General features: G+C 39.1%; 2 protein-coding genes across 7 annotated transcripts in view; one reads left to right on the forward strand and one right to left on the reverse strand.

Moving 5' to 3' along the window:
- The first annotated feature begins 9,853 nt into the window (after positions 1 to 9,853).
- Positions 9,854 to 17,219, forward strand: TEX49 (testis expressed 49). Its single transcript, XM_023504288.2, has 4 exons — positions 9,854 to 10,007; positions 15,604 to 15,732; positions 16,347 to 16,491; positions 17,004 to 17,219. Exons 1-4 carry the CDS (start codon positions 9,917 to 9,919, stop codon positions 17,050 to 17,052), a joined length of 414 nt encoding a protein of 137 aa, XP_023360056.2. The 5' UTR covers positions 9,854 to 9,916; the 3' UTR covers positions 17,053 to 17,219.
- The window catches only part of ADCY6 (adenylate cyclase 6), a 33,502-nt gene continuing 21,947 nt past the window's right edge, over positions 10,001 to 21,555 (reverse strand). For 2 of the 6 annotated variants that reach the window (XM_031938005.1, XM_031938010.1), the window contains exons 22-23: positions 21,480 to 21,555; positions 17,624 to 19,555 (exon numbers count right to left, since the gene is read on the reverse strand). In XM_031938005.1, the coding sequence (XP_031793865.1) occupies positions 19,461 to 19,555; positions 21,480 to 21,555 (171 nt within the window). In that variant the 3' untranslated portion in view covers positions 17,624 to 19,460. Of the gene's footprint in view, positions 10,771 to 17,623 lie in introns of those variants that run through there. The other 4 variants (XM_031938006.1, XM_031938009.1, XM_031938008.1 and 1 more) reach the window with 4 other exon arrangements.

Below are 21,555 nucleotides of genomic sequence, written 5' to 3' on the forward strand. Positions count from 1 at the left end.
ATATTGTATGGAAATTTTTCAAAGAATGATCATGTCTAGTCATTGACCCATGGGATAGACAAAAATTACCAAAAAAGTCCTCAGACTCTTGTACTTCCTCCTGTCTACTCTCACAACTCACATTCACTCCAGTTCAGGTCCTCATCATCTTTTGTCTGAACTATTGCAGAAGTCTCTCCTTGGTATCCCTACCTCAAATCTTTCTCCATTGCAATCCATTCATCATTCAGCTGCAAATGTGATATTTTTAAAGTTTGTTCAGATCATATTATTTCCTCCTCTCTTCCTACACTCCCTTCCCTTACTAATCAGTGACTTCCAGTAGTTCTCTGTTTATCTCCACGATCAAATATAAACTTTATTTTTTGGCATGTAAAGCTTTTTTCATCTCTTCACTCACCTTGATGGGAGGATCCAAATGTAGGTTGGTATGAACTGGTAGCACAAGTCATCTGGTGGGGGATGCCTTTTGTACTTTGACTTTCTTACTTTGAACCTCAACTGTGATATGGTAAATAGCCCAGTGACCTCTCAGGGTATATATCAATCAGAAATGTTTGCCTATCTTTGTAATTCAGACAATATAAGAAAGTCATATCTTTTCAGACCTTGCCATCAGTTTTGAAATGCTGCAAGCAAATCTGTGATGTTCTCTTCTTTAAAATATAATGGTTCTCTCGGTGAGCAGGTTGCTTGGGGAGGTTTTCTGGAGGCAGCCTTAGTTTCAGTTAAAAGTAATAATCACCTCAAATACAGCCAGCTGATAAAATCTTATCTCTTTCCAAGTCTGATTAGCTTTCTTAGAGGCCTCAGCTTTCCTTGGTTCCGAGAGCTCTCATTGCTAGTCTTTTGCCTCTAGCTCAACTCTGAATGTCTCTAGCCAGCACCAAGGTGAAAGTTGGAATGAATCTCTTGTCTCCTTGCCTGGGGCCGGGCAGCTTTCTGGAGAGCCTTTCAGACCAGCCTTGGTCTGAGTGGGGGAAGTGCAGGAGCCCAGCCACCACGGTGGTGTGAGATGAAGTGAATGAATCTGGCTGTGCCTCCGAGAGTGGGCTTGTGAGCTTCCTCCCAGAGCCCTCCTGTGTCTGTCCTGAGTGCTCTGTGTCTGTCTCAGAGTGTTCTCTGGCCCTGAGAGCTTCTTGCTTATATGAGCTCTCTAAAGGTGTGAACACAAGCACTGTTTTTATCAGTTCCACTTAGTACCTTGTTTGGCCCATAACATCTCCTTGTACAATCAGATCAATCATACTGAAGCATGCTAAATTAGATAATTATTGTCTCTATCAACTCTAATGAGTTAACCCTTTGTAAGGATTCCAACACAAATGTGTCTCTTATTAGATTAGATCTGAGTCAATTTTAGAGGAAGATGATGATTCACTAAATTTTGGCAGCCTATGTATGGTTTAGGAGCAGATAATCCTGTTAACACATTCAGCATTCCAGTACTAAGGGTCAGCCATTTTAGATTTAATTTAGATCCTTCTTGGAGCCATAGGACACAAAGAGAATCTTTGTTAAATGACCAACAAATACATGTACAACTGAAGTAACTATATCCATATTGGCATATTCAGGAGACTTTAGTGACCTGGAGAGAACTAAGTTTTTACTCAAAGACATAAAAGAAGATAAAAATTGGGTTTCTTTGTGCCCCCAAAAGCAACAACTCATTTTTATGACACCTTTGATATCTATAAAGCCTCGTAACAACCCTGTGAAGTAATAAAAGGATTACAAGCCCCATTTTATAGATGAGGAAACAAGTTCAGAGAGGTTAGATTACTTGCTCTAAGTAACTTGGCTAGAGTTGATGAGGACTCTCTTCTCATGTCAGGAAGAAGCCTAACCAGCTATTATCAGATATAATCAATTCCCAGACTATCCTGTTTTTGTAGAGTGTGAGAAAGGAAGTCTTTATCCATCTACATTGTCTATTCATAAACATCCCCAACCACTGTGCATCTTTAAACATCCTTTGAAATATTGATTAGCATATCTTTAGACAGGTCTGGGGACAGATATTCCATCTGACTTCTCTTTGATCCCTCCCTTCCCTCAGCTCCCTAGCACTTTCCCTCCTCCTTGAACCCTAGTGTTGAATTCCCACCTTTACTTCTCTAGTTTCCCTGAGAAAGTCCTGAAAAGAACTCAGCCCACTATGAGATTACTCTCTTCTTCCTCATAGTGCCTCTTTTTAATGGCCTTTTTTTCTTTACTCTAGCTATTTCTGATTAGTCAACTAAACTCCTTTATGGATCTAACCTGCCAATCAATGGCTTACTCCCACTTTATGCAGTATTTCTTATCTATTGTGAGTTCCCGGGAGAACTTGCCTTTCCCTTGCCAATTATATACTCTCCCAACTCTTATTTCATATTTGCCACTCCTGGTACCTGTTTTACCTCTTATTTTGTCTGTAATTTCTTCTCCTAAATACACTTACCTTTTGGAAAAGAGAAGGGCCATTGAAAATTTGTCAGATGTTTATTTCGAACTAGGAATTGATACCATGACTTCATTAAGAGTCAAAGCCAGGACTCCAATCCAGTCAAAAGACTTGAAAGCCAGAGTTTTTGCATTCCCCCTCTTCCTCCCCCCCCATCCCCACTCTGTATTATGCCTGATTGAAAGGTATCACATTTATGAAGATGGAATGAGTCTAGTCATTTCTTAGGGATTTCTTCTAAAGATATACTATGATGGGAAAATACCATACACATTCAGAGAAAGAATTATGGAAATTGAATGTGGATCAAAGCATAGTATTTTCTCCCTTTTTTATTATTTGTGCTGTCTTGTGATGTTTTTTCCCTTTTGGTCTGTTTTTTTTTTTTTTTTTTTTTTTTTTTGCACAACTTGGCAAATGTGGAAATACGTTTTGAAGGATTATACATGTGATGTAAACTGTGTCCCCTTTAATCATGGGTAGCCCTGATGTAAATTGTGTCTCCTTTCATCTTTGGGGGAAGGGAGAGAAAGGAATCTTTGGGGGAAGGGTGATCCTGAGTCTCAAACCCTCCTGGCCTCTGGGAGGAGACCACCCTTCTTTCCATCCATGAGGAAAACTCCCCAGATAAGTAATCTCATTTAATTGGAGATCTTGACCCGGGGAATAATCACCGCCCTCTACTGAATCAAAAAATTAGCCCTGAATCTCCTCAGCCTCAAACCTCAGAAGGCTAATAAAAAATGACTGAATCCTGAATTTTTGCTAATGCCCTTCTAGACTTAGCCCACTGGGTCTTTCTCAGTATAAACATACGCAGAAATCCTAACAGGATTTTGCCCACTGATGAAGATATTTTCTTCTCAGTGTAAACCCATCTTTACAATAGTCCTAACAGAATCTTGCCCACTAAGAAAGCTGTCTTCTTAGCATAAATAAACCCATTCTAACCACAAACCTCGAGCCTGTATTCATTAGGGTTTGCAAATTCTTTCACAAAACCTGCAATCAGCCAAGGGGTCCCCATTGCTATTAGGGGATCTCTCAACTCTTGAATTCTCACACTCCATCATTTGGTGGCCTGTTTCAGGGATCTCTCAAATTCTGGCCAAGGAGGTAAGCCTTCTCTTGTTGATTGCCTATTCTATAGCTAAGACACTCAAATAGTTGGGAAAATTTGGCTCATTGGGAGCTCCACGCTCCAGCAAAATTCCCTGGTGGGGACACTCAGACTGGGAATTCCTGCTCTCTAACAGAAGTCAGGGAACTTCTGTCATCTTACTCACTAGCGATGCCTAAGAAAGGAAGAGGCACTATAGAATCCAGGAAATCTAAGGCTTATGGCAAAATGGGACAATCTACTTCTGTCTCTATCCTCAAGGATTCTTCCTTAGGCAGTCTCTTAAAAAACAATCGACAAATTCAGCTTAAAAGATCTCAAAACTAAAAAGCTTAAATTAAAACAGCACTGCAGATGTTTGGGATTATATCCCAAAGAGATCTTAAAGTAAGGAAAGGGACCCACATGTGCAAAAATATTCGCGGCAGCCCTCTTTGTAGTGGGTATCTGAGTGGACATCCATCAATTGGAGAATGGCTGAATAAATTATGGTATATGAATACTATTCTGTAAGAAATGACCAGCAGGATGATTTCAGAGAGGTTTGGAGAGACCTACATGAACTGATGCTAAGTGAAATGAGCTGAACCAGGAGATCATTATACACAACAACAAGAAGACTATACAATGATCCATTCTGATGGATGTGGCTCTCTTCAACAATGAGATGATTCAAACTAGTTCCACTTGTTCAGTGATGAAGAGAGCCATCTACATCCAGAGAGAGGACTATGGGAACTGAGTGTGGAACACAACATAGCATTCTCACTCTCTCTGTTGTTTACTTACATTTTGTTTTCTTCCTCAGTTTTTCTTTTTTTCCTTCTTGATCTGATTTTTCTTGTGCAACAAGATAACTATATAAATATCTATACATATATTGGATTTAACATGTATTTCAACATATTTAACATGTATTGAACTACCTGCCAGCTAAGGGAAAGGGTGAGGGAAAGGAGGGGGAAAAATTGGAACAAAAGGTTTTGCAGGGGTCAATATTGCATATGTTTTGTAAATTAAAAGTTTTAATAAAAAATAAAATAAAATATTGAATAGTTTTTTAAAAACAATCAACTTTTTAAAAATTCTTATAAATGAAGATGTGTACATTATGCCACTTCAAAAAAAATTTATTGATGTCTTTTTTATATCATTAAAAAAAAAAAAAAACACTGCAAGATGCTGCTTAAATTTGCTGGAAGAAAATCAAACTCCCTTCTTCCTGCTCCTCTAGGGACACGGGATCCCTCCTCTGTACCTCTATGTCCTTATCAGGAGATTTCTGAATTCCTTCTGAACAGGACCTTATGTTCAACAGTATTTCTTTAACTCTATTCCCCTCACCTCCTAAACCAGATCCTGAGACTTCCCAGCCCCCCCTCCACAATCTCTCTCATATAAGGAATGGGACCCCTTTTTCTCCTCAAGATACTCAGGATTCAGACACCCCTTCTAATCTCTGCCTCCTGAGAGAAGCAGCAGACTCTCAAGGAGAGACACTCAAAGCAGAGATGTCTCTTTCAATGTCATATCTCTCCCAGACTTAAGGAAAAACCTGGCCATTACTCTGAGGACCCCACCCAGCTTTTTGAGGGGTCCAAGGCCAATGCCCTCCTTGATCTCTCCTGGGGAGGTGTTAATATTAAACAATCTGTCCCAGATATATGGAGGAAGCTGCAGAAGCCAGTTTTGGACCCTCAAACTTCTTCCACTTAACAGTTAGAAACAGCAGTTGGAGTCTTTAATAACAGGGAACAAATTGCTGCAGAGGAAAAAGACCACAGAGTTAAAGCAAGAAATGGAGAACAATCCCAAATTTTATCTGTTGCATCCAGGAATCAAAGGAGTTTGTGCTTCAGGTGTCATGGACAGGACCACTGGGGCAGAAATTGTCCCCTGAGCAAACTCCCCAATCTTTGCCCTGAGTGCAACCAAGAGAGGCAGACTGGAGGAGAGACTCGACAGGGGATAAGCTCCACCCTCCCTGCCTCCCCATGCCCTGCCCTCTGGCAGGATTTGGAGAGTTCTCTCTCCACTAAGACAGCCCAACACCTGGATGTGGCCGGTAAGACCATTGAATTTCTTTTTGATAAGGGGCTTCTCTCTCAGTTTCGCTCTGGCATTCTGTTCTCACTTGCCCCTGCCCCCACAGAATGGGGATTGAAGGGAAACTTAAGAATTGTTTAGAGACTTTCTCTCTGCCTTGTCAGTTTGGTGACCTATTATGTAAACATACGTTTCTTATTATTATCTCCTATTCTACTTCCTTATTGGGGCGTGATTTAATGGTGAAACTGGGGACCCAATTTTCTTTTCTCAGACCTCCAGAAGGTCTTTTTGTGTTGCTTTCAAAGCTTAAGCACAAACTTTTAGCAGTGGCTAGAGTTTAGAGATTTGGAGTCTTATCTTGATTAGCAGTCCCACTCCAGAGGCTTTCCTAGATGCAGCCATAAAAATCCTTACTTTTACCCTAAAAGCCAAACTGACTTCTGCCCCGGCCGTAGCTCTATCTAATTTAGAAAAACCTTTCACTCTATATGTAGATGAAAGGCGAGGCCAGGCCCTGGGGGTCTTAACTCAGGCTCTTTGACTTGATGCCAGACAGGTTGCCTGCTTTTCAAAGGAATTGGACTCAGTTTCCCTAGAATGACTCTCACGCCTTAGAGCAGTGGCTGCTACAGCCCTTTTAGTTAAAGATGCCTCAAAATTTATCTTAAGGCACCAGAGCATTTTAGAAGCCAAAGAGCATCAGTGGTTTGCTAGTGGGAAACTCTCTTACTAAATTTACACCCCCAACCTGAAGCTAAGCCACTGCTCCCTGGGACTTTTGCCCAGAAAGCTGAATTCATTGTCCTAACCAGAGCTTTGGATCTGGGGAACGGAATGAGTGTGAATAGCTATACTGACTCCAAATACATTTTTACTAATTGGGTAGAAGCTTTTCCCTGCAGGACTGAGAAGGCTCAGGAGGTATCATGGAGCTTGCTAAAAGAGATCATACCTGCCCTAAGCCTGCCTAGCTCCTTGCAGAGCAACAATAGAATAGCTTTTACTTCTCAGATATTTTAGAGTATTCCTGTGAACACTCCGGAGTAAGAAGGGTGAAACTGTCTGTGTCCTTTCTCTTACTCTCACTCTTCTTCCTAACTCTTTCCCACTCCAATGATGAGAATTTTGCTCCTAGCATTTTCTCTCTTACTTTTCTTGATGTCTTTCTATGGCCCCTGCCAGTAGTTAAGTCCTTCTTAGCCTTTCAGGCTAGGGAGCTCCATGGGCAGTGGAGGGCATTCAGGATTGTTGGGTGGGCCATCAGCATCCTCAAGGTAGCCAACATATGGGGCCTGATGCTTTATTTGCAAAGGCCTCATTCCCAAATGTCGCCATCTCCACCCTGGATGTCACCCCACTTTTAACCTGCTTGTGAGATTTGTTTCCTCCAGGCTCCAAGCTACGAACTTCCAACTACTCGTTCAATCTGAAGATCATGGGACAACTGACTTGGACACTCCACATCTCCTAGGTGTTGCTGCCACCTTCAGATCACACCTCTCCTGAAGTAAATCCCCATTGACATTAGCAACAACTCTATGACCCTTGTCAGTTTAAATAAGCTATGGAAGATGTCTATAGTTGTCCCAAATGAATTTGGGGGGACTGTTTGAGGGGGAGGAATGATGTAAACTGTCCCCCTGATCTTGGGGAAAGGTTGGAAAGGCTCTGAATCAAAACCCTTCCCAGCCTGTAGGAGGGTCCCATGTTCATAGGAAAAACTCCCACATAGTAATCTCCTATTCAACTGGAGATCTTGGTTTGGGACATAATCACTGTCCTCTAATTAAAAAATACCCAGAGCTGGGCCAAAAAAATCCAATATAATCAAACGCACTGTGTGCCCATACCTTTGCAAATAATCCTACCAGGATTTTGCCTTCTAAGAAAGCTGTTTTCTTGTGTAATAAACCCACTTTTTGCCACATACCTCACCATTTGCGTTTGCAAATTATTTCTCAAAGAATCAGCGACATTGACCAGGGGATCTCTCAACCCTCATTTCTCATACCTCAACAAAAGCTTCTGTACTCCATACCCCATCAGACTCAAAGCCATACTTCATTCTCTCCTTCTCTTCTTTCCTTTCCTTCTCTTGTAATACCAGAGAAACTGAGGAGAGTAGAAACTGATTTTAAAATTGGAAAGTTATTAAGCTAGCTGACAGATGGGACTATTGTCCAAAGCATTCGGTACAAAGGAACTGAGGCACAGATTTTATATAGGATTGCAACTAGTAAAGCAAACAGGTGATAACAGAAGCAAAAAAAATTCAGTTAGGTAATTTCCTTATTTATCATGAGGGAGCTATCATCAGGGAAAAATATATTTTTCACAGCCTAAAGCACTAACAGGATGCATACAATGGGGGGAATGGGCTTGGGATACCTACAGTGGTGAGAATGGGTTTAAGAGGACTTTCTAGGGTCATAGTTTCAGAGAACAATAACTGATCTTATCTGTAGAAGCACCTCACAGGTGTGATGCCCAAGTAAGCACAATTACAGAAATAGGCAAGGTCACTCTATAGTCATGCTTATCACTTTGATCTAGTGTGTGAGGCTAAGTCCAGGATCTCGTGAGAAACTTACAGGGTCCTTTTTGGTTCAACATTCTCCCATTGCTGGAAATCTCTGCCTCTTCTTGCAGCTTTCCACTTTCTTGTTTATGTGTTGAATATCCCTTTACAAGGCAGCTAGGTAGAGCAGTAGATAGAGCAAGGACCTAGAATCAAAGCCTTCCCGAATTCAAATCTGGCCTCAGACACTTATTATCTCTAAGACCCTGGGCAAGTTACTTAACTCTGCCTCAGTTTCCTCATCTGTAAAAAGAGCTGGAAAAGAAAAATAGCAAACCATTCGTTATCTTTGTAAAAAAAAAAAATCAGAGTCAAAATAACTTCTTGAAAAAAAGGGACTATCTTGCTTACTGTAATTTGTATCTCTAATACTTAGCATTCTGCCTCCCACTTGGTAAGTTTTTAGCTTGATTTGTCTTCCTCCCTCTTAATGCCTCAGGCATTCCAAATTTAGCAAACCCTCTTATTAACTATTAACTAATTCACTCGGAGAATGAATTTTTTTTCCCTTGAGGGATCATAGCATTTGCAAAAAGGATTTTTCATCTTCCATAGTAGACAAATCAACTTTGAAATTTATATGATTCATAAATTAAGATTCAGCTCACATGTTGGCTCCTTCCAGATGCCTTTTGTTATCACCTTAACTGGAAGTAATTTATAGCTTTACTAATGTCTTAACAGTGACCCTCTGTGCTACTTGTGCATATTTTTATTGGTAATGGATTTTGATGGTGTTACCTGTTCTAAAGGTATTTAGTTTTTAAATAGGAAACATCCTTTGGAAAGAAAAAAAAAGGAAAACATTCTAAAGTCAAACGGTAGACATTTATTAAGCAATTATTATGTGCTAGGCATTATAGAAAACACTGGGCATCAGAAAAAAAGAGGCAAAAAACAGTCAAGACATTTACAGTCTAAGGAAATTCTTAAGGAAGAAATATTTTATTGTGGAATTTTTAATTTTAGTCAGGTAGGTAGAAAGGTATACAATGCTTTACAATTCCAATGTCACCCCTGCCTACTCAGGAAACCAGAACTGTCCTTAATCTTCCCCATGGCTTGGAGCTTTGTTTCATTTCTTGAGGATCAGAACATTTTGAGTATCCCCTCATTTTATATAGATTTATTCTAGCCTACTTTTTATTACAATTATTTGTAAAATTAGCATCTCTCCTTTAAAATTACAAATTCTTAGAAGGGAAAACCTGTATTTTTAGTTTTGTAGAGTTCTGTATTTGCCTTGCAAATAGCTGGCATTCAGTTACTTGAATATTTTAAGGATCTTCAATGTCTTTTCCCTGTATACTCCCTCAACTCCTAATCAGGATTCCTTATAATTTTCAAAGTTGGCATAGTAATATGTATACACACATATGTATATGTATATACAAACCTATAAAATCCTCTTTGTATTCTCTAACCTACAATCTAAAATTTAAAGGTAGGGGAAAGGAATCAATATAAGTAACAAACTGTATTCAATATCATACTGAAGCCTCCAGCATGAATAACACTGATTAGGGAGAAAAGAGAAAAGAAATAGAGATTTAATTTCCCTCTTTTACAGACCTGTTTACAACATTCTATCTTCAGTGACCTTTAAATTCTGTCTTCCTTGGTTAGGATTGGTCATTACTCAGGCCATCACCATAGTAACCAAAAACAGAATACACAACTTCAAATTTGCCATTCCACATGTAGTTAGGAAAGAACTGGAATGGCATTCTTTGGCATAACCTTGTTGGGCTATCAGGAGCCCTTTCTAAGCAAAAAGAAAGCATGGGTGAAGGGAGAAGGGAAAGCGACAGGTAAGAGAAAGACCTGGAGAAAGGAAACGAAAGAGGCAAAAAGGAACCAATAGACCAGCAAAGAATATCAGGCCTAATGGTCACCAGATATGATTTTTACAGCCAGTGTGGAAAATTGCCAACTAGTACTTAGGCATCACTTGGAAATGACATTTGACTCCACTCTTTCCTTACCGAGCTAAGAACATGGCAATTAGTATGGTAAAATGGCAAAATCACTGGTCTTAAAATGAATTCAGGTGGAGATTAGAATACTTACTAGCTGCCTCCTCAATTCTAAAAGTCTTAGTTCCCTCAGCTGCAAAATGGGAATATACTTAACAGGGTCATTGTAATAGAAGTTTTTATAAAAATTCAAAGTCTTTAGAAATATAATCTCATTTGTAACTCCCATCTCTTAATGGCATAAGCAGATATGATCCTATGATTAATCAATCCTTAAATTTAGTAATTTTTCCCAGGGACACTAACATTTGAAAATTGAGGTTAAGGTGGGGGCTCCTGATTTGGAAAGTTGCTTGACCTTCAAGTACAACCAAATCCCTGGATTGTGTCCAAGGAGATAAGAGTAGGAGAGGACTAAATTAATTGTGTCCTAGAAGTACCCCGCACTTACCCAGAAGTATTACTATAGCTGGCTAGTATGATCCTCAGATTACTTCCCAAACCATCTTATCCACTCCATCATGAACCCTTGTCCCAAAACAAAAATTGCAACAGATTTATAGGTTAGGACCAAAGTATAGCTCCTATTGTTCTTGTCCTGGAGTGGAGAGAGAATAGAAGAAAGTAATTTAAGAGGGTTATCTCCCTCTTTTTGTTCCTCCTTTGTTGTTGTAAAGGACATCTTGTAGGTAATGTCTTGATTTGTATATGAATTGATATGAGTGGGGCATAGCTGCAGTCTCCTCTGGAGTCATCAAGATCCAGTAACAAGACAAAGATCATGATGAGTAGCCCAGGATGCAGTGGGTGACCTTGGTCTTTCTAAATTAAAATCTTTCCCAGGTCTTAATTTATCTGAGGCTAGATCCATTCAATTACTGAGGGTTGGGTAAGAGTTGAGACAAAAGATCGCTCAATTTACTATCATAAAAATATCATTCTGGGAAATCCTGTTTCTGGAGAACAGAAAATAATTCTTATTTATACTCATTCTGAAGCCATCAAAATCTAAACAATAAGCCAAAGAGACTTGGTTTGAGGATATTATTATCCATTAGATGAAAGCCAGAATGATTTGGATTTTAAGGTGGAGTCAAGTAGCTCCATTTTAAAAAACATTGGACTTTTTAAAAGAATGTCTTTTCAGAGATATATTTCAAGAAATCAAAAATGGAAGCCATGCTGAACAAAAAGTAAGTTGTCCCAGCTTCTTGGGGAAAAAGGAAGAGGAGGACAAGTTGGAGAAATAGCAGCAGTCCCCAGCTTCTACTTGAATTAACAGTTGGGTCCCTAGAGGGCAGTGACTACTCTCAGATAACATGGTAAAGACAGTTAATACAAAATATTCTTCTAAGAACCTAATTCACTACTTTGAGTGAGAAAGGAGGAGTAAGCTTAAACTTATACCACCATAATTGTAGTGAGGTACACATTTAATAAATATAATATATATTTATATATAATATAAAATATATATATATATATAATGTTTAACTCACAACACCTGTTAAAAAAGTGGTTCTGATAGAGACCCTGTAGAGCCCTTGTTCATTCTTCCTTCTTGGAGAGAATGCTATTCCTCTGTACATGTGTGTACACACACACACACACACACACACACACACAAGACTTTGTTCCCTAGCTTACTGGAGGTCAAAAGGTTAGGTGAAGTCTATACTGATTCATGATTTTTAAACTGTATTCACTTCATAACTGCCCAAATCCTAAGAAAGAAGACTTAGATTCTCCCATTCAATGATATTCTGAAAAGGGGGCAATTCTATTCTAGATGTTTTACACCTACCTACCATCACATATATTCCCCAAGAACCAGACTCTTAGTTTTCTATTTCCGATGATTTGTAGGAAACAAAAGAGACACCTCTTGCATGTGATGGTCAGTCTTTGACAATTTGAGTCCTAGTAGAGATAATGATCAGTTAAGAAGGACTGAGAATTGATTAAGATAGATTGAGTCTTCTGTGTGGAATAGGATTTACCAAGGATCAAAATGAGGACTAATGGGTTCTGAAGATCAAAGAATCAAAGATGTTGGGTAGCAGCTTCAGCAAGGCAGATTTCAATAAAATTGTCCCCAAATAGAGCAGGTTATCTTATGAGTTAGTGAATTTCCCTGTGCTGGAAGTTCAAAGAAAGGCTAGATAATCACTTGATGGAAATGTTGTAGAAGGGATTCATGTACTCAGATTTCTCAATTCCTTTCTGACTCGAATTTGATTTGTGTCATTTTTCTTTCCTTTTTGGAAAACAGAATTGAAAATGCAAAGACCTATGTTCTATTCCTGGCTTTTCCATTAATTGAATTTGGGAAAGTAGCTTAATTTCTCTGCCTCAATTTTCCCGTCTCAAAGTGATGGAGTTAGGGAATAGTACAGGATTAGGCTTCTTAAGATGTCTTCTGGGTAATATATTCTATGAGCTATTCAGCAGGGAGCCTCAATATCTTTCATCAACAGGGTGACATGATAAACTGTGGATTAGGAATATTATTTGGCCGTGATCTTATGTGAATAATAGCATGAAGGATAGCTTGAAGGAAGGCAACCAGCTAAAATTCTATTGTCAAAAATTCAGGTGGTTGGTGATAGCAGCGGATAAGGCAGGACATACCAGAGATGTTTCAGATGTAGAATGTCAATCTTGCAAACTGATCAAAATTGGAGAATGAAGATAAAGGAAACAAAGATGAAGCCAAAGTTTTGAACCTGGATGACAAAGTATACTACTATTGTTAACAGAAACAGAGGTTAGAAAAGGGAAACAGATTTAAGGAGGAAAGTGATGAGTTACATTTGGATCTATTGAGTTTGAGTTCAGAAGGAACTCTGAAACAAGCCCTCTCTCCCTGTCTAAAATTTTGTTCGTTGAACATTCTCTTCCCATTTTCCCATGATTTTCTTCCAAATCTAAATGAACATGGGACAATTTAAATTTCAATTCAAAGTGTATTGAAAAGCACTGGACTAGGTGCCAAAGAGAGGTACAAAAGCAATCAAATTGAAGTCTTATTCTAATTTTGAGAGGATGGAAAATAATCACATTATTTGTATATGTGTGTATATACATATAAATACATATATATGTATCTGTATATGTACATATTATACATGTGTGTTCATAGTTAACTGTAGTTAAAACGAACATCAAAGGCAAGCTTGAAAGGAGAAAGAAGTAACAAAGAGATGTATCTAAGTAGAGATATTTAAGGGGACGTTGGACCAGCTCCACCTATTTGTTTAGGTATGTGTAGGAAAGGGGACATTTTATTGGTCAATTGTGTCTATATAAGAATCAGCAGCCCAGCAATAGTAACATGGATGGGGACTACTCAAAGTTTGAGAGGGAGATAGGGAAAGAAAGCAGATTCATGTTAGGTCCTTCCCACAAAATGGATATCCTCCCCGCACAGATATACTATGTTAGCTCAGCCTTTGTTCATGGAATCTGGATGATGAGTTGTCTTATGGTTGAATCCATGTGGACCATGAAGTGTAATCTTACCTATAAAGCAAAGAATAATCTCCAATTTTAAAAGAACAGAAATGGAGAATAGAGACTGAAATCTTAAAAAAAAAAAAAAAAAAAGTGATACGGGAAAAGAAATATTTAATGAACTATTTATGAGATGCTAAAAGAACATAAAGATGTGATTGATGAGCCTTATTAATGATTTTTCAGGTTTAGTGTAAGAGAAATGTAGCAGAACTGAAGGTACGAAAACTTTGACCCAAATTTCAAAAAGGGAATCAGAATGGATAGTCCAAACTATAGACCAGTGACAACCACCTAGAATGGATTGCTGCAAATCACCATGGATTTAAGAAGTACCCTACCAAATCTTGGTTTTGATAGGGCTACTGAATAAGTAAATGGGAGGATGCTGTTGACATAATGTTTGAATTTCAGCAAGTCATTTGACAAAGTCAAACTGTATTTGTGGACAAGATGGAGAGATGTTAACTTTGTGATAGTATAGGTAGTTTGGAACAAATTAAACATACAGATTCAAAGACTTAGGGATCAATGACAACTAGAAAGGACTTCTCCATAGGATTCTGTGCTTGACTCTGCTCAATTCAATTTCTCTTTATCAGTGACTTGTTGAGAATGGGTGGCATAGCTTATCCAATTTAACACAAGATTGGGGTATATAGCTGATGTAATAAATGACAATATCAAAATCCAAAAGAATTTAATGGGTAGAAGGGTAAACTGAAGTCAGTGGGATAAAATGTAATGAAGTTGAGCTCAAAAATCCTATTATACAATTTTAGGTATATAAGTCCTAAGGGGTACATGGAACATGTCTAGAAAGTAATTCACGTGTGAGCCAAGACAATTCTGAAGGACTTAGGAAAAATCCACCTCCAGAAAGAATGTATAAGAGTCTAAATATAAATCAAAGAATACTTTTAAAAGATTTATTTTTCATAGGTTTTGTTTTGAGTTTTTTTGGTCTATGTTTTCTTTTACAACATGACTTATATGGAAATATGTTTTGCATGACTATCTATGTAATATATCAAACTGTTTTCCTTCTCTGTGAGGGAGAGACATTTTTTTAAAAGGATGTTAAAAATTATTTTTTACAAGTAATTAGGAAAAATAAATATTAAAAATACAAAAAAAGAGAAAATAATTCATACAAAGAGCTAGTGGTTTTTAATGGTCTTATAATCTCAATATGGGCCAGTGGCATATGGATTCCAAAAAAAGCAATGCATTAATAGAAGTATAACATACAGAACACTAGATAATCTTCCTACCTCTGGTCTGATCAGACCATTATTTTAAGAGGCACTGATGATTTAAACTATATTCAGAAAATAGTGATCACATATGAAGATGAGTATAAACTAAGAAATTTGAAGATGTTTAAGCAGGAAAAAAGAGAAAACTATATATATAAAGACACCTCCACATATATAAAGAGCTTTAGAAAAGAGATTAGCATAATAGAGATTCCTAGTTTCATATAGGATCAATTCTATTTTTCCTTTGTTTAGGGAAATGTTAACATCTAATTAATGTTAGTCAAGTTCATGAAAACAAAAAAAATTAAAATTTTATTTTTATTCATTCATTCACTCATTCGTTTATTTATTAGCAAATCTAGTCTGCTTTGGTCTGCTAGATCCTGGAAAGCAGAAATAGGACAGGAGGGCAGATTTCAGTTCAAAAGTAATAAAAATTTTCTAACAATTAGAGTTGTTCCAAAATGGAATAATCTGCTATGGAGGTAGAGAATTCCTCATTGCTGGAAGTCTTCTAAGAGACACTAGATGATTATTTGTTTGACATATTTTAGATGGAATTCATAATTTAGATAGAGGTTGGAGCAGATGAATTCTGAGGTCTCTTAATGCTACAATTCTGTGATCTTGAAACCCTTCTGCTGTCATTATTACAGAGGAAAAGTGTCCCAAGGAGTCAGTTTCTACCAAGCTGCCCTCTATCATCCCAGGTGGAAATTACTGTGTGCACCAGAACAGCCATAAAAAGTACTACAGAGCCATCCAGAGGGTACAGTTAAAGAAATGTGAGTCCTATTGAGTACTCTAGTGGTGAATGGTATGTATGACTGAGAAGAAATCAAGGCAGAGAAAAGCAGTTTGGGATTGGTGGAGATTTTTGAATAGGGGCCAGAAATAAAGGGGGGGGGATGTTTTTAGAAATTAGTGGTGTGATTAGGAAGATTTATTTGAATCCTGCTTCACTTACCAACCATGTGACCCTGGACAAGTCACTTAATTTCTTTGCCTCAATTTCCTAATATATTAAAAAGGGGGATAATAGTAGCATCTATCTCATAGGGTTCCTGTGAATTTCAAATTATAAACGCACACACACACACACATATGTACATGCACATTTACACAAATGTATAATGTACTTTGTACATTTAAGTACTATGTAAATGTTTGCTATTAATATTCTAGCAAAGTCCACCAAACAGTTGGTTTAACTGCAGGGGAAAAAAAAATGAGTTTAATTCATCTGTCAAGTATCAGATAATACAATCAGAGACTGAAACATTTACCCTTAAGATTTTTCTCAAGCCTAGGAAGAAGTCCTAGTCAGCTAGTTTGGAATGAAGTTGAGATTATTCCTGACATTTCTCTCAGACTTTTATCTCCATGCCTCTACATTTAGTCCACAACCAGCTCTTTGAAGCACCTCTGACAGATGCTCAGAATTTCAGTTTCTGGATGCCTCATGAAGATGGGATACGCCCACAAGACATTACTCCATGGATAAAGACTCCAAGACACTGCATTATCAAGAGCCCCATAACCAGGTTTGGATGAAACAGATTAGCTGAAGGGACAAACCTGGAAGTCTCCCTGCCCCTATCTGAAATATCAATAGTGGTTTTGGTTTTGGCTAGGAGCCCCTAGTAGGGCAAGGCAGCCAAGGGAGCAAAGGAGGAAAATATGGTGGAGACGAGGAATTTGGTTAGCAGAGAACATCTCTAGCCATCAATTTTGCCTACTAACTTGGAAAAATGCAATTGGGATGGGAAGAGAAGAGATGAACTGAAGGTTTGGGAATGGGAACTTTACTTGTTACCAAAGTATTACAGAATACTCACTATGAAGGACAAAACATGAGTCTAAATGCATCTGTCAACCTTCAGTCCAATCTGTGAATGTCTGCAGCATGTGTGTACATTTCCCCCACCCCCCTTCTTTTTGGCCTAAGTGACAGGGATAATACACTGCTGCTCTGGACATAGAGCAGGAGAAGTCAGCCTTCTCTTTCCCTCTCAACCCAAGCAGACTGAACTGAATTAACTTCTCCCTGCTCTAGGTTTGTGGATGATCTGATACTCAGTGACCGACTCTTCACTTTATTTTGAGCTGGGGGAGCAGAAGGCAGGCCTAGGGCATATGCCTAAGCCTGGTACTCCAGAATGAATAACTAGTGGGATACAAAGAGCTGGGGGTATTTGTGGGGAAGATGTTGTTGTGGGGGAGTGGGGAAGACTGGAGAATTACTCAAAAAGCACAAAATAAAACATATTGGAATATAGAATGTATATTTAATTTGTGCTAGGAGTATGTCTGTTGGGATTGTAGAAAGGGGTAAAAATGGCTAATACTCATCCAAATAGCAATTATGAGAAGTTTAAGAGGCGCTCTTGGGAACAAGTGGAGAGCAAATGTAGGGGGGACCACATGCTCAAAGCATGAAAGAGCACACGTGTGAAGGGAGGGGAAAAGTATATAACTATGAGCACTAAATTTCTTTCTTGGTATTGAAGGTGCCTAGAATTGCTCCTTAGGGGATACCATAATCATGGTATGAGGCAAATGAGAAAGTAGGACACACATTTCTTTTAGGGTCAAGTTACTGCTTATCTCAGCCTTTACCCTACAAAATGCTCCCACCCCAACTCCAGTGCCCAGAGCAGCTACAGAATCAGCAGTTTTACAAAGTTTAATTTTATTGACATTTAAATATATTAAATATTTTATTAAAATACATGTTATATTATCCTCCCCATCCCTGCTCCCCACAGTGGTTAAATTACAAAAATCAAACCCCAACGTCCTCTACCTTTCCCCCCTCAAACCTCTCTTTGAAATAGAAGGCAGGGAGATGGCACAAAGGGAAAAGGGGACCACTAGCATTAGGGGTATCAGGAACAGGTGGACCCCCCCAATCAATCCCTGGACAATAAATAGGGACAGCTGGGTCCCCTCAGAGTTCCCCTACTCTGCCTAGATTTCTAGGTTGGGAACATTTGACCACAGACACTCTCTTATCCCACCCAATCCCACATGGTTTCCAATTATAGGAACTCCCTTTTGACATTTTTTGTAGTGTATCCATGATTGTTCATAGATATGGGGAAATTCCAACAAGGAAACTCCCTCTCCTAAGGTAATCAACACTGCTCTGCTGCTTAAGACTGTAAGAGAGTTGCCTGGAAGTACTGACAATTGTGAACTCACCTGCCCAGGTTCATAAAAGCGTCATATGGGACTTGAATTAGGATTCAATTCAAGCCTTCCTGACTTATAGGCCAATTCTCTTTCCATTATGCCACATTTCCTCTCTTCTCATGGGACTGTTGTAATTTCTATTGGGCCTGCCAATCAGCAAAATTTGAGTCGGGGGGGAAAAGTACCCAAGTCTAGATACAGATACCTAAATCTGCCCAGAGTAAGGTATCTGAAAAGGAGGCACAAGTAGTACTAAAATGAGGCTAACAAAATAGCTTGGAACAAAACAGCATGAAGACTTCTCTTGCTCCCTAATTTCTGACTATCCAAAGGACCTTCATCTTTTACTTTGCAGTTACCATATATGGTATTTGAAGGGTTCGGATAGAAAAACCAAGGCACTGACTAGCAAGGTCAGAGGCAGAAAGATAGGGAGAGAAGATGAGGGAAGCAGGAAGAAAAACACAATTATGACTTCTAACCTTCTCTTCTCCTAGCAGTCCTTTTAGATCTTGTAGCAGGAAAGGGAGAGGACCAGGCAAACCTGGAACCCAAAATCCAAAAGGTGGGAAAGGTTGAGTTTAGGGTAACCCTCAAGGTCCCCAGTACTAGTATTTGAGTTTCCATTCCTCCCTACCCTTGAAGGCATAAAGTTTCCAAAGACCAAAATAGGGGCACTCCTAAAATTCCTGAGCCTCTGCCCATCATACTTGAAAGAAGTCAGATTTAATGGGAAAAGGAACTTAGGGAGACAGTCCCTCTTCACCAGGGCAGGGAAATAGTAATGAGGCACATGTAGGCTCCATACAAATGGCACTTTGGGATTTGGCACAAAATATAGATATCTAATCCACAGCTTTCCCTTTCCACAAGGGCTGAGTTTGCGGCTGCTGCTAACACTAAACCACTCCTTCCCAGTCTCTTAGGATGAGGGAACTATCTTACTCTTAAGAAATCAGATACATAATGTAGAAAGATCCTTGGGTAGCCTGTCGAAGACCAGGTGACACCAGCACACACCCCCCTCTTTGGTCCCCAAAATGTGCACATTTGGAGTTGGGGGCAAGGACTGCCCCCTACCACACCCTAAACATTTAAAATTTGTCCCTATCTTTATTACCTATTATTCTATTTGGGTGCTCAACTAGGAAGAACTGGGCAAGATGGAAAAATATACCCTGACACTCCTTTTCCCACCAATGAACCCCTACATAAGCAGAAAAGGCACAGGGAAAAATCTGTCCCCTGAACCACTCTCTTTGGCACTTGAGAATAGCATACATAGTTGCTCACCTCTGTGACATCATCCTTTCAAAATCTAGCTTGGGCCCATTTCACAACACCATATCCAAACCTCCAGCCACTCCCTGGCTGAATTGGGGCAGCAAGAAGAAGAGGTCCTGTAGGAGCAGTCTAGAGAGGAAAAATAAATTACCTCCTAAAAAATAGAAAAAGTAGGGTTTTCAATGAGACTTTTCTCCTCTCTTCTCTTCCCCTATCCTGACATGGTGAAGTGTCTAAAAAGGGCAGATACAGAATGTACACTCATCCATTTTAGTCTTTAAAAAAGAAGCTCTCAGGGTGTGCAAAAAAATGGGAGAGCAGGATGCCCAGTTCTGAGCTCATTATCCCAACAACTCCTGACACATTATTTAAAGCAATGCTTTTTCAGCACTTAGGGAAGGAAGTAGTAGTCCCTATAATAAAGGTTAATCAACAATTCATGTCAGATTAACCATTTTTCATTTTCTGACAGGATAACTAATCCTGTCAAAGTAATACTCTAGACTCAGTATGGCTGGATTTCAGCAAGGCATCTGAGAAAAAACCTCACATGAAATTGGGATATTATGGAGATATAGGCTAGATGATTATTCAATTGAATGTTTTTGGAACTGGGTGAATAAAAACATATTTCCCCCATCACCAACAACAAAAGAATAATAAATTAACACATCAGTGTCAACCTGATGGCTAGAAGCTTTTATCTTTGGTCCTGCCTTGTTTAATGTTTTTACCAAAGCCTTGGGTGAAAGTTTAGACAGAACATTTATCAAGGTTATAGATGACAGTGTTTGGAGGAATACCCAACTTGTTGGGTAACAGAACCAGGATCCAAAAAGATCTCAACAGGTTCAGGCAAAAAATAACGTTCTGAAAATAGCAGAAGGAAATTTAATATAGATAAATGTAAAGACCTACAGTTAGGTTGTTTGTTTTAAAGTCAAGTACTAGCTGGGAGAGATGGGGCTAGACAACAGCTTATATGAAAAAGCTTATATTCAGAATTTTAATGGATTGAAAAGTCAATAATTAGTCAGCAGAGAAGAACACTGTGAAGGCATTCAATCTTAGGCTTTATGGGGTCCAGCCCAAGGTAGGTTCTGCTTGGCTGTACTCTACTTTGTTAGAATACACCTAGAGGATTGTGTTCAGTTTGGGGCACCCCATTTTAGAAAGAACATGAACAAACTGAAGCATACCCAAAGGAAGGCTAGCAGGATTCTGAGAGGCCAGGAAACCTTGCTTTGGAGGTTCAGTTAAAGTCATTAGCAAAGTTTAGCATGAAAGAGAGAAAATTTAGGAGGAACACAACTATCATCAAATATTTGAAAGGTTTTCACAGGGGAAAGAAATTACGCTTCTTTTGCTCGTCTTCAGAGGGCAGAATTACAATGTGTGGAACAAAGTCTGGCTCTAAGGGAAAAAAAAAACTTTCTAATAATTAGACCTATCTAAAATGGAATGGGCAATTCTTGGGAGGTAGTGAGTTTCCCATTACTTAAAAAAACTTCCTACAAAGGAAGAATGATCACTTGTCTAAGATGTTTTTAGAGGGGATTCTTTTAAAAGTATGGATTGAATTAGATGACCTGTAAGGTCCCTTCCAATCTGAGTACTATAACTGGGAAAGACAGTAGGGTGGGGAAATGACATAATAGCCATACCAACTCTCAACTGATAGAGAAGGCGTTTTCTTTCTGTGACCTTCTCTTCTTCCCCCTCTCCCTCAGGGCTGTAGAAGGGAAAAGGGAGCAAACAGTTCTAGTCTCAGGTAAGAAAAAAAAAGTCACTTGCAAAACTATTTGCTCCCTCATTCATCAGCTCAAGGGCGAAACAGGCACAATCCAGGCACAGCCTGAGCACCAACATTCTGGCTTTTTCCCTTTTGTGGTTTGCAGAGTCTGGAGCCCTAGAGCATCTGTTCCATGTTTCCACCCAGTGGGAACAGAACTCCACTTAATGCCCAGCTTCATCCTTTCAGCTGAGACTTGTGCTGGGTCCTGCTAACTGTTGGGGCCACCATTGAGGAAGTAGGTGGTCATCTCCCCCTTACCCTTCACCTTGACCACCCCTCGACACTCCAACTGGTAGCCCTTGGCAGCTAGAACCTGGTACAGGTCAGTGGTCAC

The sequence above is a fragment of the Sarcophilus harrisii genome, chromosome 5 (assembly GCF_902635505.1).
Source record: "Sarcophilus harrisii chromosome 5, mSarHar1.11, whole genome shotgun sequence".
Classification (NCBI taxonomy): domain Eukaryota; kingdom Metazoa; phylum Chordata; class Mammalia; order Dasyuromorphia; family Dasyuridae; genus Sarcophilus; species Sarcophilus harrisii.

Bases quoted from the DNA above. Each gene is read 5' to 3' on its own strand.
- TEX49 (XM_023504288.2), top strand. From the start codon at position 9,917: ATGGCATTCTTTGGCATAACCTTGTTGGGCTATCAGGAGCCCTTTCTA. The intron at 10,008-15,603 runs GTAAGAGAAAGA...TCATTATTACAG, and splicing joins GGGAGAAGGGAAAGCGACAG to AGGAAAAGTGTCCCAAGGAG. The intron at 15,733-16,346 runs GTGAGTCCTATT...CTCTACATTTAG, and splicing joins GAGGGTACAGTTAAAGAAAT to TCCACAACCAGCTCTTTGAA.